We start from the raw sequence: 18,338 nt of genomic DNA, 5'->3' as shown, positions 1-18,338 counted from the left end.
TCTCGACGAATATCTTCCTCCGTGCACGAGAGCAAGTCTTGAATGGTCTCCCTGACATCCTTGAGAGCTCGATCCTTCTCCGCAACAGAACGGAGCCAGCAGTCAATCGCCGGCGAGACTTTACGCCCTCCAACTCCTTTGCCACGTGATCGCGAGCCTTCTCTTGAACGGCCAGGGCGGCCTGTGCTTCGGCTACAACCTGTTTCAGCCTCTCTACTTCGAAGGAAAGTCGGAAGAACTGGTTATCGACCGTTTCTTCCTCGCGGGCCACTTGTGCATCCTCGGCTCTGACCTGCTCCGACTCTGCTGACAATTTTAACTCTAGCGTCATGTTCTCGTTCAGGCGGCGATCACGATCCGCCAAAGCTACTTGAACTTCGCGGGAGGCGAGATCAACAAGAGTGGAACTCTCCGCACGAAGAGCGAGCAGCTGCCGAACAGCCCCCTCCACCTCGTTCAGACGCTGAAAATAGGGCCTCGCCGCGGCGGCGCCGAGCCTCTTACGCAAGAAGGACGCATCGTGTTCAAGAACTTCCCTGAATTCTTCGAAGGGGCAGTTCTCCTCCAAGATCAGCTGGGTGCAGTGGGCCAAAGTATCTTCGAATTTCGCCAGAGCTCGCTTCACCTGCGTTTTTCGCCAGCGTTCCAGGGGAGAGAGGGCGACCTCCTCCGCCGTGGACGAAATCACGGTCGAGGTACCTATAGCCATAACCGTAGGAGTGGTAACGGGCACCACCGGAGCCGGTGCGACCAATGACGCCCTCGGTGCAGTGGTCACAACGTCAACGGCCGCCGCCGACGAAGAAATGGTCACCTGCAGAGTAGGAGCCTCCCGTTGAAGCGGAGACTCTCGCGCCGATGAATGACCCCCAGCCGACGCTGCCGCAGGAGCAGGAGATCCCCCTATTCGGCCAGGCGCGTCCTCAAGCGCCAAATCCTCTGCCTCACTGGACAATGCCTCGTGAACTGAGATATTGTCATCCTCCTCAGATTCGCCCGCCTCAGATGAGCGATTCACCCAAGAGTGAGGATCCTCCTCACCTGCGACTTCACGGTTAGGGTCAATTACAAATGCACAAAAAAAGAGGTTAACAGAGACCCCTCGAAAGGGACCCTACTAACAGTCGAGTACGGGAAGAAAAGTGATGCTAAAACACACACTTACCCGAGCCGGTGGGCCCCTCCTCATCTCCAGCCTCCCCTTCCTCATCGGAAGGAATGGAAATCACCTTCTCAATCGCACCTGCATAGGTCCAATACCAATGGCAAAAGGTATGAGATCATCGTTGCGATCAAAGACGCTATTACAAAAGAAAAATTACCTCCTAATGCGGGCACAGAAGCCGCTGGAGCTCCCGTCGGTAACCTCTCGCCAGATCGCGGAGGAGCGTCTCTCATAGTCGCCGGAGCCGCCCCCGATGCAGCAGAAGAGACGGGCAATACGACTCCAGACGTCGCCGCTCCGGGGATACCCACCTGGGGAACATCATCCTGACCTTCCGCCGCTCGGACGGTTTCCGCCATCACATCACGACGGACCTTCTTAGCCGCTCCCGCTCGGGAACTCTCAGCCACTGCCTCCCGCTGACGCTTCGAGAGAAGCGAGCTACTCGGGGATAGCAGAGGCGCCCCCATTTGTCCGATTGTCGGACTCTGGACTGGAGCTCGAATATCGGGAGCCTCGGATTCACCACCAGCATCGAAGCCCTCATGGTCCTCCACGGGATCCTCCGAGAACAACTCCCTGGCAGTTTGGTGGCCCCTTCTCTTTGAAGAACGGAGAGAGCCCCTGATGGGACGATCGCGTTCCGCCAGACATGAGCTTTGGAACCAGAAGTTGGCAGGGTCAGCACTAGCACCCCGATACCACCGACAGTACAAGAGCGTGTGGTGTAAATCGCGGTCCTTCGCAGGCAGCTCAAAACGAGCTTGAGTACCTCCAGCATGGGTCCAGAACCACCCCCGAGCGCCGTCAACCAGTCCTCCTTCAAAGTGTAGGCGAGGGTTGACGTTGCCCACATACAATTGATCATACCCAAACTGGCGGGCAAACCTGCAAGGGATGTATGGCTCGAGATAGCATGTGGAGCCTGTTCTCAGAACGTGATACCCCGGTCGAATGTCCACCAACCAGCGAAAGGCACCACGGGAAAGGATTGTGTGGTGATCCGCCGTCGGCGCATCCCTGAGAGATTCTCCATATCCACCCCCGCTAAAGTAAGGAAAAGATCGACGAAAATTATAGTGCCCGAAGTGGGAGAGCGTCTTCCTCGTATCGGGGATGTCCTTGCACTTCCAGGAGCACCTCTCCAAACGCTGGACAAAGGGGACAAACCTGTCTCCCTGAAGCGCTGCCGGGGCACTCATCAAGCATTCGCAGTGATAGACGAACCATGCCATCAAGTAGGTATACGGTAGCCCCACCCTAGGATTGGGGGTTCTGATAACTTCTCCTTCCCCCTCGTCGAGGACCGACACACGGCAGAATTGGCTCGTCAGAGTACGGAGCCCCCGATGGATGCACGCTATCGTCGCCGATACCAGGGAATAAGACTTCCCGTGAGCTAGGCAAACCGCCGGATACACGACCTCCACAGGAAGAGCCTCAAAGGAGTGAGTGGGGATTACGCACCTCTTCAGCCATAACATGAGGTACCCCGCGAGCAGCGCCTTCCCCGAGATGAGGAACTTTGCCTGATGATGGAACGAGTGGAAGACCGTACCAGACATAAACCCGCCCTCGTCACGGTAAAGAGTCATGGTGCTTCCTTCTTTAGCTATCCTCGCCTCCACTTCGGACTGGTCGCACTCGCCTAACGGGAGAGCGGGCTTCCCCTTGACATCGTTCCCCAGGAACAGATAATCAGCCCAATTCTTATGGCTGATCCCCGGAGTCTTCTTCTTCTTCCCCTTATGATCCGAGGCCCCTAAGGTACTGAGGCATATGTGGAAGTGACAGAGTAACTCCCACAGAGTTTCAACCGCCAAAGGGGAATGGCTCGACAGCTGATCAATCTCATCTTGATCGGGGACGTACTCCTCGTAAGGAAAGTCCCCCAGAGGCAGCCCCGACACGTCGTACATCTCGTGAGGGGTGATACCAAGCTCACCATTGGGGGTGAAAAATGTGCCGCTTTCCGCGCAATACAGTTCCAGGATACTATGGAACTGAGAAGCGTTGATCCGCAAGCCGTGTCGAGTGGCTTCGATGGCCACATACAGCTCTGTGAGGTTAACAGAGACCCCTCGAAAGGGACCCTACTAACGGTCGGGTACGCAAGGAAAAGTAATATTAAAACACACACTTACCTAAGCTAGGGGCAACCCCGACACGTCGTACATTTCGTGAGGGGTGATACCAAGCTCACCATTGGGGGTGAAAAACGTGCCGCTTTCCGCGCAATACAGTTCCAAGATACTATGGAACTGAGAAGCGTTGATCCGCAAGCCGTGTCGAGTGGCTTCAATGGCCACATACAGCTCTGTGCCTTTGAGATCAGCATTTTCGGCCAGAATGTAGTCGGTGATCTTGGACCACCACGTGTCGCTGCCGGGTGCAGAATAGACCCACCCCGGGGCCCTAAAGTCCTTAGGGGGAAAGCTTCCACCAGCTCGAAAGAAGCGGTGACGGAAGGTCTCCGCCACCGCTGTCGACTCCCCCACGGGCGGTTCAGCGGACATTAAGCCAGGGCGCAGGCCCGTCACGCGCTTGCACGAACTCTCCACTCCATACCCAGCAGTGGAGCCCGTAAAGACGCCACAAGTGACCCCGTCCTGAGAAGGGGTCAAATCCCAGTTCATCGTCCGAGGAATGGCGAAGGACCGCAGCTCGACGATCGAAAACCCTCTCGACATGCTGGGGAGGTAATAATGAACCCCCTCTACCGTGCGGAACCACCGGCTCTCTTTGAGCAACAGGGCGGAAGGGTCGGCCATAGCGTCGCCGAACAAAAATTGAGGTTTCGGCAGCTCTGCCCTGTCCTCATCTGTCAACGCCGCGTTGGTCGTCAACTCGCGTAATGTCAGGTGATGACCATCCGTGACTCTCTGTACCAGACCATGCGGCTTATCAGCGGTGAATACGGGCACTGGAGCCAAAGAAGGAAATCGAGAAGGTGCCGTATAACTCGTAGCCCCGGCATGGCCAACGGCCACACCCTCCGGGAAAGCCTCATCGGAAAAGGTCGCTGCAACAAGAAATAAAAAGTCAATCGAGACAAAATCCGCTGTAGGGGCAAAATCGCCCATCAAACAGAGGAGGGCTAAATCGCCTATCGAAGGGAACAGAGGAGGGCGAAATCGCCTATCGAAAGGGGGAACCCATTTCGAACAAGATCTATCCATACAGACCATACTCCCCTCTAATGAGAAAGGGCCGAACTCGCCTTGCAAAAAGGGAGTTCGCCTCCTCCCCACTGAAGGATTCGCCTGCAGGGACAGTACCCATCCTCTAAAGGCAAAATAGGGCAAACTTTGCCCCAAATCGGGGAAATGAGTAACACTCATCTTCCTAAAATCCGACGCCTAAGACTTACAAGAGATCATCTAATGAACCCATCAACGTACCTGGGCGCGATTCCAGAGCACCGGCAGGCATGCCGGCGGGGAGACGGTCGGAATAACGTCCGGGGCCCGCGCCCCTCACTTTGCACCTCTTAGATTTCGGAGCCATTGTAGGATGAAGCGGGAATTCTTTCTCTGGATGTTCCTTTCAAGAGTTGAGAGCACGGTAACTCCCAATGGAGGAAAATGGCTGATTTAGAAGGGCGGAATTGTCCACGTGGCCACGACTGCCCTCAAAAAGCGAAAACCCTAACGGACAGAAGACGTGGCCACGATCAAATTCGACGGCCCAGATCACCCTCGGTATAGCGAAAGAACCGAGGTTGGCGGTTCATACCCAGCCGTAGAACCCGTAAAGACGCCACAAGTGACCCCGTCCTGAGTGGGGGTCAAATCCCAGTTCATCGTCCGAGGAATCGCGAGGGACCGCAGCTCAACAATCGAAAACCCTCTCGGCATGCTGGGGAGGTAATAATGGGTCCCCTCTACCGTGCGGAACCACCGGCTCTCTTTGAGCAACAGGGCAGAAGGGTCGGTCATGGAGTCGCCGAACAGAAATTGAGGTTTCGGCAGCTCTGCCCTGGCCTCATCTGTCAGCGCCGCATTGGTCGTCAGCTCGCGCAGGGTCAAGTGATGACCATCCGTGACCCTCTGTACCAGACCATGCAGCTTATCAGCAGTGAACAAGGGTACTGGAGCCAACGAGGGAAAACGAGAAGGGGCCGTGTAGCTCTTAGCCCCGACGTGGCCAACGGCCACACCCTCCGGGAAAGCCTCATCAGGGAAGGTCGCTGCAACAAGAAATAGAAAGTCAATTGAGACAAAATCCGCTGTAGAGGTGAAATCGCCCATCGAACATAGGAAGGCGAAATCGCCTATCGAAAGGGGGAACCCACTTCGAACGAGGTCTGTCCCTACGGACTACACTCCCCTCTAATGGGAAGGGCCGAACTCGCCTTACGAAAAAGGGGTTCGTCTCCTCCCCACTGGAGAATTCGCCCGCGGGGACAGTACTCATCCTCTAAAGGCAAAATAGGGCAAACTTTGCCCCAAATCGGGGAAATAAGCAACACTCATCTCCCTAAATCCGACGCCTAAGGCCTGCAAGGGATCGCCCAACGAATCCATCAACGTACCTGGGCACGACTCCAGAGCACCAGCAGGCATGCCGGCAGAGAGACGGTCGGAGTAACGTCCGGGACCTGCACCCCTCACTTTGCACCTCTTAGGTTTCGGAGCCATTGTAAGAGGAAGCGGGAATTCTTTCCTTGGATGTTCCCTTTCGAGATTTGAAAGCACGGTAAATCCCAATGGAGGAAAACGGCTGATTTAGAAGGGCGGAGTTGCCCACGTGACCACGACTGCCCTCGAAAGGCGAAAACCCTAACGGACAGGAAACGGGGCCACGATCAAATTCGACGGCCCAGATCACCCTCAGTGCATCGAAGGGACCGAGATTAGCGTTGGAATCCGACGGTTGAGTCCGAGAACCACGGCCACGATACGTCGCAGGGCGAAACGCACGAGGATCGTGCTGTCAAGTCACGATCGCCACGATCCAATGTCTTAGCTGGGAAGCACGAGGCTCTGTCAGCAGACGCGTGGCTCATCTCTCGTCAGATCCGGTTCCGCCTACAAAAGGAAGGGTTTCGCCTGCAAATACTGGGCATAACCCCACGAGTCGCGCGAGAATTGGCTCTCAAAAATTAATTTCGCCTTGACGATGCATTCGCCCTCAAAGGTAAAATTACGAACAAAGCCAAAAGAATGACCTTGCTTAAACGGTTGAAACCCACGCCCCAGATGGCTAAGGGTTAGAGCAGAAATCTTAGCATTAAGCCTAAGAGAAACTGTTCGACAACTCATCATACTGAGGAGAATAGTATGGCTAGCCCGATTCAAACGGTAATCGGTAAAGGCACATCAAACCCGTTGATAGCTGAGGGTTTGCTAAAAATCCTAAGAGAAATCGAAGGCACTTGCTTCGCCAACAGTTTCTTCATTCAAAGTGTTCCAGACCACACGCAAGCCAGTTTAGGTCCGAAAACTTTGAAGGGGGTCTTGTAGACGGTAAAAAATACCTCTATGGGTCTACAGGGAATTTGTCTACGAGAAGAGTTCGCACGCCCAGTTCTCTGACACGGACCTAAACCGCGTAGACGTCGACTGTGCTCAAATCCAGGTTCGCCTAACGGTCGACTCGCCAGCATGAGTCAGGAGCGATCAGGATGGCGGAAATTTGCTCTTCGCTCAACTCGCCTGCCCGAGTTCGGAGTCGAATCCGCCAGCAAGCCCCAAAACCGTCAGTACAGCTGGGTATCCACTACCCCACGTGCTGAGGTGGGCCTTCCCACCTCTCTCGACCCAAAGGGAGAGAGAGCACAGTACCCCAGGGCCGTCAAAACGGCCGCCCACAGTGCGCACAGCGCGAAGGAGCTGGACAGGTGTCGAGTCAACCTGAGCATTCATAAATGCGACTCACCTCGGCTGTCTGAGTCTGGAGCTGGGTCCGCCGGCACTCGGCAAGCTGGCTAGACTCACTCGAGTACTGTACACCTACTTCACCGCCTCTCCTGACCGGAAAGGAGAAAGCGTCGTGCTCAAAGCACGCCGGGCGGTCACGCACAGTACTGGTGATCGGACAGACGCCTCATCGATCTGCGGACTCATAAATGCGGTTCATTAATGCTGGTCAAATCCACTCGGATAGCAGTCGGTTGTTGCCTCACATACTAGAATGGGCCTTCCCATCGTAGGTGACAGGACATAAAGCACAATCCCTGGAATGACCATTCATGGTATCGAGGAGCAGCTAGACGTCTCTGAAGAAGATGTGGTCACATCCCACAATTCAAGGAGGAGTCAAGTTGTCCTTCTCCCATTTAAAAGCCCCTTCCGGCACACTGGAGGAGAGGTCGCAAAACTTAGAGAAAAGAGTTGAGACCAAGCTCTCTGCATAACCTTTGCATTGCAGCATCACTGTTTAGCTCCGAGCTCCGATCGCCGGTGAACTAAGCAGAACCGAACTCTATTGCCCCAAGCTTCTACTGCGAACTGAAGCTCTCCAGCAACCTCATTCGAACGGTCCAAGGGAAGCAGACTCGACACGAGCATCGAGCGAAGCATCCTGTAGCCACCTAAAGTCCCCACACAAAACAAAGAGGGTTTTCCCTCTGCTTCTGTTGTAAACATTTGATTTGTTAGTTTGTAATAAGCTTTCTTATAAATACAAACGAAACTCCCTTTTCTTCGGGAAATCAAATATTCACCCTACAGGGTCTTTAGCCTGTGACGGGGACGTCGATATCCGTGGACTACCTGGCAATCAGATCTGATCCAGAGCTTCATCGATCCGCGAGGAGATCTAGAAACTTGAAGCGCCTATCTCGGATAAAGCGAGATATTTGCTCTTCTTAGGATTACCGACGAGGGGTAATGCTAAGGAACGGATGTGGGTGATGTAGATCTGATGAAGAGATCTCTTGTGTTGAAGTGCTCGATCATTCTTCACTCCAGCAGGGCTTCGCCAATTCTCCAAAAATCCAGATCCTGAAAAAGTGAGGCCTAAGACTTCTATTTATAGGCAACACCCCTGGGGCGTCCCCAAAAATCTAGGACACCCCTGGGGCGTCCCCAAAAATCTAGGACACCCCTGGGGCGTCCCCAAAAATCTAGGACACCCCTGGGGCGTCCCCAAAAATCTAGGACACCCCTGGGGCATCCCCAAAAATCTAGGACACCCCTGGGGCGTCCCCAAAAATCTAGGACACCCCTAGGGCGTCCCCAAAAATCTAGGACACCCCTTGGGCGTCCCCAAAAATCTAGGACACCCCTGGGGCGTCCTTAAAAATCTAGGACACCCCTGGGGCGTCCCCAAAAATCTAGGACACCCCTGGGGCGTCCCCAAAAATCTAGGACACCCCTGGGGCGTCCCCATAAACATCGCGGGGCTCTCGATTAGCCTGTGCCTTCGTTATTCCGAAATTCTGTCAGTTCACGTAGTTCGTCGATTCACTTCAAACGTTCACCGACGTCAATTGAACTCCTGTGAACCAGATGGTGACGTTCATTGTCGTTCCTTAACACTGAGCTATTCGTGGAGACCTATAGGCAATTTTCGATGCCTACAAGCATGTCCTTCGTCTTCAGCCTTTGAAGGCTCAAGAGCCAAAAGAAAATTTGAACTTTGCTGGGCAGCAACTTATTCCAAATAGAAGAAATGTATTGGAAACGCAGGCCACCATCTGCTAGCATAGAGTAGAGAGACTTGACAGAGAATTGATTAGTTACAGTTAGAGACCAAGTTGGACTGTCTGCTGCAAATGATAGGATTAGGTTGCATTCTGCAAGAAGTAACATAAGAGCTAGCACTTAGGCTATATCCTGATCATTGGTAGGACTCCTGATGATAGGTTTCCAAATCCACCTACCCCTTGAACTCTGCCTTGGGAAGCTATGGGGACATATTTAGAGAATGCCAGAAGATAAGCCTTGGGGAAGAGGCTAGCTAAGGAGTTAGCTCCAATCTATTTATCTTCCCAAAAGAGGACACTGGACCTAGAACCCAGTTTCCAGTGGACAGAACCAGAGAAGAATTGGTAGCAAGAAAAGATATCTTTCCAGAATCTGGAGCAGAGGAAGGGAGAGGCAGGTTTGTGGAGATTTGACGAGTAAACTTTATTCCCTTCGGTGATAAGGCGAGCGAAATGGATTGGAGAATCTTACCTACATGATTGTTATTATCAAAAAATTTCCAAAGCCATTTAGAGAGGAGGGAGATATTAAAAAGCTGAAAATTAAGAACTCCCAGTCCTCCATAAGCTTTAGGAGAACAGACTGTCTCCCACTTGACTGGGGGATTACCTTTGGAAGATATAGGAGATTCTCCCCAAAGGAAGTAACGCCTACTTTTATCTATCTTCTTAATGAGCCAGAAAGGAAGTTTGAAGAATGACATATAGTAGAGAGGGATGGAGGATAGGACGGATTTGAGGAGGACCAGACTACTACCAATGGAAAGAAGTTTTCCTTTCCATTGTGATAGTTTGCTATCAAGGGAGTCTAATAGAGGTTGCCAATCAAATTTAGATAGGGTGCCCCTCTTCATAGGGAGACCAAGATATTTGAAGGGAGGGGAGGCAAAAGAACAGTTAAGGATTTTGGCCAGTTGAGGACCCTTTGTGGAGGATTTGCCACTGTAGAACAGGGAGGATTTGGAGAAATTTATAGCCAAGCCAGAAACATTTTCAAAGAGGTATAGAATGGATGTGAGGTTAATAATATCAGATTTGATGGCTTTACAAAAAATAATTGTGTCATCAGCAAATAGTAAAGACTTAATATCATTGAGCATACCCTTGAGGTGGAGCTCTTAGAGGTCTCCATGATAGAAAATGTTGAGGAGCATTCTGCAGAGCACGTCAACAACCAGAAGGAAAAGCATGGGAGAGAGAGGGTTTCCTTGTTTGAGACCTCTATGGCAAGAGAAAGGATTGGTTGGAGTGCCATTGACTAGGACAGAGGATTTATCCTTGTTTGAGACCTCTATGGCAAGAGAAAGGATTGGTTGGAGTGCCATTGACTAGGACAGAGGATTTAGAAGGAAAAAGGATAGATTTAATCCGAGAAAGGATTGGTTGGAGTGCCATTGACTAGGACAGAGGATTTAGAAGGAAAAAGGATAGATTTAATCCAGGAGCACCATTTGTTCCCAAAGCCTCTGGCATTGAGAAGACTGAGGAGGAAGTCCCAACTAACACAGTCGAAAGCTTTGTTGAAGTCTAGTTTAATGATACATGCCTCAATTTTCTTGGAATAGCATAGACTGATAATTTCATGGCCCAGAACAATAGAATCAATTGTAGACTTGTCACACTGAAAAGCAGATTGAGATGGATGAACCAAGAAGGACAGGAAAGGACTAAGCCTGTTAACTAGAACTAGGTATGCATGGAATTATATATTTAATTTTTTTTGTAATGGACTAAGCCTGTTAACTTTTTCTTTCTGTATTTCAATATTTAATTTGTCATTTGTATCAAAATCAAAATACGTATGCATGGAATTAGATATTTATAATGCAGAAAAAGTCCATAAAAAACATCAAATCTTTCATGTAATCTCTACTATATTCAATAAAAAATCTGAGGGAAAAAAATTAGTGAAGCAATATTCTTCAGCCAAAAGCGCACGTTTTTTTACCAGAATTTAGGCTCAACATAATACAAATTGAGAAACACGATGGACCCTTTGGCAATGGGCTTCACTTTAATTTTTAAGCTTGATGCCTAACATGTGCTGTCACGACCATTTCTCACGTGTGAAAACATGCAAGTGGTCCAGCTAAGCACTGGGTGAGAAACATGTGCAAATTTAATTTTCAAGTACCAAGATCAAATTAAATTCTTAATATGACGATGTTCAATATGAATTTATGGCTTATCTATTTTAATTTTATATGAAATTAAGATAATCTGTACAACGAATATTAAGAACAAAGCAGAACTCATGTTATTATGATATTTGAAGTCTCTTGTTTAATAGATAATAAAGAATAAAGATGATGCAGTCAAGGTTGCTATTCACTTCAAGTTTGTTTATAAAGATAAAGACTAGGCAATCTTTAATAAAGTATTTTTTTTATTTTTTTATTTATAATCAATAACTTCTCTTGGTTCTCAATCTGACAAAACTGATCTCTTGAATTTTTTGAGAAAATTTCATATTTGTCATCACTCTGACAATCCTGTCTGGTTGCTTTCTAAATCTGGTATTTTCACAGTGAAATCCTTCTACCAGTTCCTCATCCAGAGAGGCTCCTTATCACCTCATTTCAAAGTTATACGGAAGAACTCAATCCCATCAAAAATCAATTTCTTTATCTGGCTTTTATGCAATAACAAACTTCACACAAAGGATAACCTCTTGCTAAAAGGATGTACTGGAGATCCAACATGTATCTTTTGTGGCTTTCATCAGGAAAACAGGGACCACTTATTTTTCTCCTGCTCATTATCTGCACAAGTGTATCTTTTGTGGCTTTCATCAGGAAAACAGGGACCACTTATTTTTCTCCTGCTCATTATCTGCACAAGTTTGGACACATTTTAAGAATTACTAAAAACAGGGACCACTTATTTTTCTCCTGCTCATTATCTGCACAAGTTTGGACACATTTTAAGAATTACTCTCTCCCTTTCCCATGGCCATCATCTTTTGAAGATCTTTTATTAACTGTTAATAAGCTTCATGGTAGAGTTGGTTACATCTGGCGCAGCTTTTTTTCATATATCTGCTGGAACATTTCACTACCACATATTTGCTCTAACGCAACGGTTCAAAACCGTTGCGCTAGCCATAGAACCGTCGCCCTTGAGCAAGTGCAATGGTTCTCAAACCGCCTCATATGCTACCGTTGCCCTACCTCTACCGTAACGGTTTTGAACTCTATTGCAACGGTTTTTTGAACTGTTGCCCCCGCATCTAACGTAACGGTTTTAAAAGGCAAGCGGTTTTTAAGCCATTGCAACGGTTTTGATTGAGCTATTGCGACGGTTTTTAAGCTATTGCAGCGGTTTTGATTGAGCTATTGCGACGGTTTTGATTGAGCTATTGCGACGGTTTTCAAGCTACTACAACAGTTTTTTTAGCTATTACAACAGTTTTAAAAGACCTAACGCAACAGTTTGGATTGAGCTATCGCAATAGTTTTGATTGAGCTATTGCAGCGTTTTTGATTGAGCTATTGCAACGGCTCCGATTGAGTTGTTCTTGGCTCCCTACGTCAAAATCATATAGTATTCAATCACCTGGACAATCTTTTTAAGAACATGTCCAAGTGCCAACATACATCGGTATAGTATAAAAACTACAAAGTATAAAATCCACACTACCAACATTTCAGCTCAGAAAATATCGTACCGAACTAATATTCAAACAACATCAACATTTGATTACAAAACATGAAACTTCTCAGTCAAAGACTTTATATTCTCTATTTGTTTCCAAAAACTTATGCCTCAATGTCAAATACTCACTAGGAACCTGTCAGCCTCAATCGCCAATTTCACTAGGAACCTGTACTCACTAGGAACCTGTAATTTAGGGAAGTAATTGATTTATTAATATAAGTGTAAACTTACATAACAAAATCAGAGAATTTCAAAAAGAATTGTTACTTACAAGCAACAAGTAAAAGAGTGCTTATATAACCTTGATTTGCCCATTTGTACCAGTAGCAGCTGCAACTAGCCCTGAACCCCCCTTGGGTAATCGAGAATAAAGTTTTGTTGCATATGCTTTGAGGATTCTTTTAAACACCTGATCATGTAAATGATATCAGATTATATTAAAAGCTACCATGTAGAAAATATTCTGAATGGATCACAAATAACATGCTAAAAAAGTTCATAGCACAAAGACCTGCTGTACTCGAACAATGGATTTGTCCTTTTACAAAAACATACCATAATTGGACATCAGACTCAACAAAAGTGCCCCATAACAATAAAAGCTTATAAAAACCAAGAACAATCACCTGCATAGCAACGCGCTTCTCACCATAAACGGATTCCCTATAGTATAACCACATATAATCAAGAGATAACTCCATTTAAACACTAAGGGAGTCTAAATGATAATAAAAATTTACAAATTATAAACAAGCCCTAATGCATGTGTATGACTAAACGAGCGTTGGTGTATTTTGGTTGTGATGTATCTGATGTGGCTCACATCCAAGTTGTCAGTAATAATGTAGCAATATTAATGATCTAGATTATAATGGTCTGGATGTATATCAAGTCAGTGACAGAACATCCAAGAGCGCGAAGTGACACACAATCCTTTCTTGATCTCTCTTTCTCTCTTTGGAGGAATGTATATGTCGTATGTACTATGTACATAGGCTTACCTTTGACATTGCCATCACCAAAGATGGTGAGTTTGTCTTTAGGAGGAGGAGCAAATGAATCTGATTGAGCAAGAGTTGGAATTGAATATCCTGCAAAGTAGTTTGAGCATGCAAAGGTATAAGGTATTCCCTCAGCCTCAATAGCTCTTCGGATGTGGATTTTGGCCGCCAACATGGATTTGAAAAGAATTGTTACTTACAAGCAAAAAGAATTTCAAAATCAGAGACTTTCAAAAGAATTGTTACTTACAAGCAACAAGTAAAAGAGTGATTATATAACCTTGATTTGCCCATTTGTACCAGTAGCAGCTGCAACTAGCCCTGAACCCCCTTGAAAAACCATAATTGGACATCAGACTCAACAAAAGTGCCCCATAATCAATAAAAGCTTATAAAAACCAAGAACAATCACCTGCACAGCAACGCGCTTCTCACCATAAACGGATTCACCGACAACCATGTTCTTGGTACAAAGGGCATCTTCCTTCCCCTTGGCAACGAAGACTCCATCATGCCTATGCGGCTGAACCACTACTTTGCTTCCTCCCTTCATTCCACCTCCACAGCCACCACCGCGACCTCCACCACGCCCTCTTCCACCACCACCTCAACCAGCACCGCGTCCTCTTCCACCACCACCCCGGCCTTCAGGACCAGCTCGCCCTCCACCTCATCTTCCTCGGCCTCTGCCACCATCACTCCTACCCCTGAATCCACCACCCTGAAAGTTCAAGGGGGAAATGTATGTAGAACTATTAAGATGCATCTGAAATTGCACAAAGGACAAGAAGAAGAAAAACACTCTTTGAAACACTTTGATAGATCAAGTACGCAAAAGTCTAAGGTGATAATTATACAGACACACAATGATTTATGGGGCAAGTAAAAAAAAATTCTTTTAGCATTGATATAGCAAGGTGTAAAGAACATATCCGACAAGATGCTACCTTTTTCCCCTCAAATTCACAAAAAGCCCAAAGAGTTATCTGAAGCAACTCGAGGGATAAACCCTAAAACCTACCATAATTGAACAGTTCGTACAACATGTGCTTGAATAATACTTGGCAGATACCATAAGCTTCCTTTTGAGCAACTACATAGTTCATTCAGATCAAGAGAATTGTTTGACATTAGATTTATATTTTATTTCACAGCACTAATATATTATGATTCATAATACTCTTTCAACTCTGATTATTAGTTATTCAAATGCAAGATAATATATAGGCAAAAAATAGATGAAGCTATTTTATCCAGTCATAAAAGAGTAGACCTTGAAAGTTTGTTTACATGATATACTAAAGTTTGTTTACATGTTAAACAACAATCTGAACACTATAAACTCAACACATTCCCTCTATAACTTAAGATAAACCAATTTGCATGTGCACGTACAATGATTCACATGCTAATCAGTGAACTCATATTTTCTAATTCAACATCAATCATATGTTTTCATGCAAAACTGAGATGCAGTTTTGATACAAACGAGAAGATCGGTTTTTACCTGTGTTTGAAGAACAACCTACTTAACTACCTAAGGAGAACTCCAATCCATGAAACAAATATAATGCCATAAGATTTGTAAGTCTAAAAAATATATCAAGGAGAACTGATGTCAGGAATAGTGACTATTCACGAGTATGTTCTGATTCTTTATCGACACTTTGTGGGATCAGGAGATATTACTCCCGCTTTTGGTAGTAAAAAAGTAACAACAATCACAAGACCCAAAAACTTATTAATCAGCTGTGAACCATTGTAGTCCACCATTCCTCAGGTTATTAGCTTCTTTATAACATTTATATCCTCTCATGTAGGTAGCTATAGTTTTCATGATACTTATTCTCATATTTATTATCAAAAATCAATTCTTAGTCTCAGTTGCCTCAGCAGCCATTCTCATATTAGTTTTACAGCACTGTTCTAAAGACATCAATACATGACTTTTATTCTAGATCAAAGTGAGTGATAATTAACAAATGAAAATGTGTACATTGTTTATGATCAGTATGCACATTTATGAGGTCTGATAAACAATTGCTATTTCAAAATTTAAATACTTTTCCTCCATAAGGAGTGTAATGCATCTATTTTTACACTTTCAAGTGATTGACTTTAATATAAATATAAAATTCTACAATACATAGAAAATAGGATGGTCTAATTTTTCATTATCCCATTTAGCATTTCTTAATGATGCAATAGGAAGAAATCACAACTAACCGAAAGGATAATAACTATGATAATAATTCAAGATATCCATTCACATTCAAGGCCATCAGCACTTTTCTCTTGCAAGAGTAGACTCAGGATTTCTGAACAAAGTTGGTCAGTGCTGAAACGTCAAGAGCCACTTTTCTCTTGCAAGAGTAGACTCAGGATTTCTGAACAAAGTTGGTCAGTGCTGAAACGTCAAGAGCCGGAAACTCCTTAAAGGCACTTAAAACGGCAAGGCCTAACTTCACCGCATCTTCGTTGCTTGGTGCCTGTCCACAGAACAAAATATTTGCAGGTAAAACTTTGTTAAATTAAGAAATAGCTGAACGTTGGCTTTTGAAAAAAGAGAGAGAGAGAATGTTCACCTCATATCTTTTCTGTGGATATGATATCCTTCAAAGTAGTATGATCTGGGATGGCTCTAGGTTTGGGATATTCAAATAGAGAGGTGCTACAAATCATCGTGATAATTTTAATCCAAGTGGTTGGAACTTGGAACCTTAAATCTTACCTTGACAATTGTAGGAACCTGAAGCTGATACAGGGATCACAAGGTTCGTGATGTGAAAAAGAGGGTATGAGATAAATGGTTGTTTGGATGCTAGATTTTGTCACCCTCTGAGGAAAGTTTTGTTCCTCATGAATCTAACCTCTCAAGAAGAATCCACTCACTTAAACCTGAAAGTTTGCAATTACAATGAATTTCAACATTTTTATTACAACCCTGAGCCACTCTAAGAAATTTACTTAGTTACAATCCAAATTATGTTATACACCAACTCTTTGTCATACAGGCATCCTGAAGGGAGAAGATTCTTGGACTTTTGAAAATGCAAAAAGAGAGAATAAATGGGATTAGGTGGACAAAGATGAGATTATTGATCAGCAATAGCATTTATTTAAAAAGCTTGTTGCTCCCCTTGTCCCCTGTCGGCCATAATTATCTCCTTCTACAAGTTCTCATCAGATTCCTTTTGACCTCCACAAATCATGTGAACTAATGCAGCAATAAGTTCATTGCATTTCACCATTACCGATTCCCATGCTCTCATGGTTCCTTGGATCTGTGCAGAACTTTGATCGATAAGGTATAAGGTCTCGTATACAATTGAACTAGCAAGAAAAGCTTCAGTACAGCATGAATGCATCCTTCATATGGAAACAAATAGCTATGTAGATGAGTGCGGTAAGCTTTCTCGTCGAGTAAAAATCTTAAGACTATCATAATGATAAGTTATGAAGATAAAGTTGTACAATATAACATAAACATATGGAACATGTTTCTGGTATGAAGAGCAAGTTGCAGTTTTCATTTGGGTTTTAAAAGGCATTACATTTTCTAGCACTGAAAATGTCATGATGTCCAAGCTCCTTTTACAAATCCAGATCTTCATAGAGTTCGACATATTGATATTTACATACAATTTTCAGTATAATATACATGTGTGCTCACATAGTTTTATTTCAGACAACCCGTTGTATTTTGACAACTCTAGTTTAGCAATTAAATTTTTTTTTTTTTTGCAATGATTTATATCTTTGTAGATAACTGATGAGTTTGGCATTATTTAAGCATGGAAACCATGATCTTAGCTTTGAACTTTTGGCAGTTCAACGATCTTCTCTTCATTATATTGCGAGGTTGACTAATTCTAGGTAGACCATTATTGAGACTTTCAGTATATTGGAGGATCATCGACAGTGTGAAAATGATTCTAGAGTGTTTTCTGGTTCATTTGTAGCTGACAAGCTTGCAGCAATCAACCAGAAATAATTGAGGGAGCATGATAAGCTCTCACTCAATATCCCGCAGAAAATCAAAAAATTTAAAGATCAATAAAACAATGATTCAACAGTTACTTAAATCAAGATATAAGCAAATCCCCTCAATTTAATTAACCCACTTGCCTAACCTAGTAGCTAATCACAACCAACATTCTGTCATTACCCAATAGAAAATAAATAAATCCAATTTTTTGAGAAGAAATAGCTTTTACGTTAATGAATCTTACCTCAGGGATCGACGAGATTAGTAGCTTGACGACGTTATCCGCAGCACCTAAGAAAAATGAAGAAGAGATTTTTAAAGATAGAAAGGGGGAAGAAATTGTAGAGATCAGAAATTAAAGGAACTGGAATCGGAAATTTTGTACCTTGACGGCGATATTAGTAGCTTGACGATGACGAACAAGACTGGAATGGCAACGAGAGTAGCATGACGACGATATTAGTAGCTCGAAGAGATCGGAGAGATTGGAGAGAATGGCAAACCCTAGAAAACGGTGACTAGCTCGACGACGAAACTAACGGCGACGAGATCAGAGAGGAGCTTGGAGATGAGATCCGATCAGAAAACAGCGACGAGATCTTGGCCACGGCGATTTTAGGGATCGAAAAATTTTGGAGACGATTTTAGGGATTTTAGGGATTTCGTTAGAGAGAGAGAGAGAGAGAGAGAGAGATTTGGTTGCGGTCAGACGGGCTTTACAAACTCAACTCCTAAACCCACTAATAAATATTAAGCCCATGAACAATTATTTGACTTATGACAACGTTTTTTATTAAATGTTGTATTAGTTACTATAAATCGTTACGATAGATATCTAACGCAACAGTTAGAACCGTTGCGTCTTAACCGCTGCAA

The 18,338-nt window shown here is 45.3% G+C and overlaps 1 protein-coding gene across 9 annotated transcripts; it reads right to left on the bottom strand.

The window, feature by feature from the left end:
* Positions 12,400-18,168, bottom strand: LOC109845258 (rRNA 2'-O-methyltransferase fibrillarin-like). 9 transcript variants are annotated; one of them, XR_002248269.1, is made up of 5 exons: positions 17,848-18,168; positions 17,707-17,753; positions 13,887-14,195; positions 12,745-12,882; positions 12,400-12,656 (listed from the first exon to the last, which is right to left on the bottom strand). XR_002248269.1 is itself a non-coding variant. In XM_020414502.1 (4 exons), the coding sequence occupies exons 2-4, from the start codon at positions 14,025-14,027 to the stop codon at positions 12,588-12,590; spliced, it is 318 nt and encodes a 105-aa protein (XP_020270091.1). In that variant the 5' UTR covers positions 14,028-14,195; positions 15,701-15,816; the 3' UTR covers positions 12,400-12,587. The 9 variants fall into 9 exon arrangements, 2 of the variants coding, with proteins under 2 accessions (XP_020270091.1, XP_020270084.1); XR_002248277.1 differs by lacking the exons at positions 17,707-17,753; positions 17,848-18,168 and adding an exon at positions 15,701-15,818 and having other exon boundaries at positions 12,400-12,606; XR_002248266.1 differs by lacking the exons at positions 17,707-17,753; positions 17,848-18,168 and adding an exon at positions 15,701-15,817.

This window comes from Asparagus officinalis, chromosome 1, assembly GCF_001876935.1.
Source record: "Asparagus officinalis chromosome 1, Aspof.V1, whole genome shotgun sequence".
Taxonomy (NCBI): Eukaryota; Viridiplantae; Streptophyta; class Magnoliopsida; order Asparagales; family Asparagaceae; genus Asparagus; species Asparagus officinalis.
Note: the sequence above shows the minus strand (reverse complement) of the source record. Positions and strands in the feature narration are given on the sequence as shown.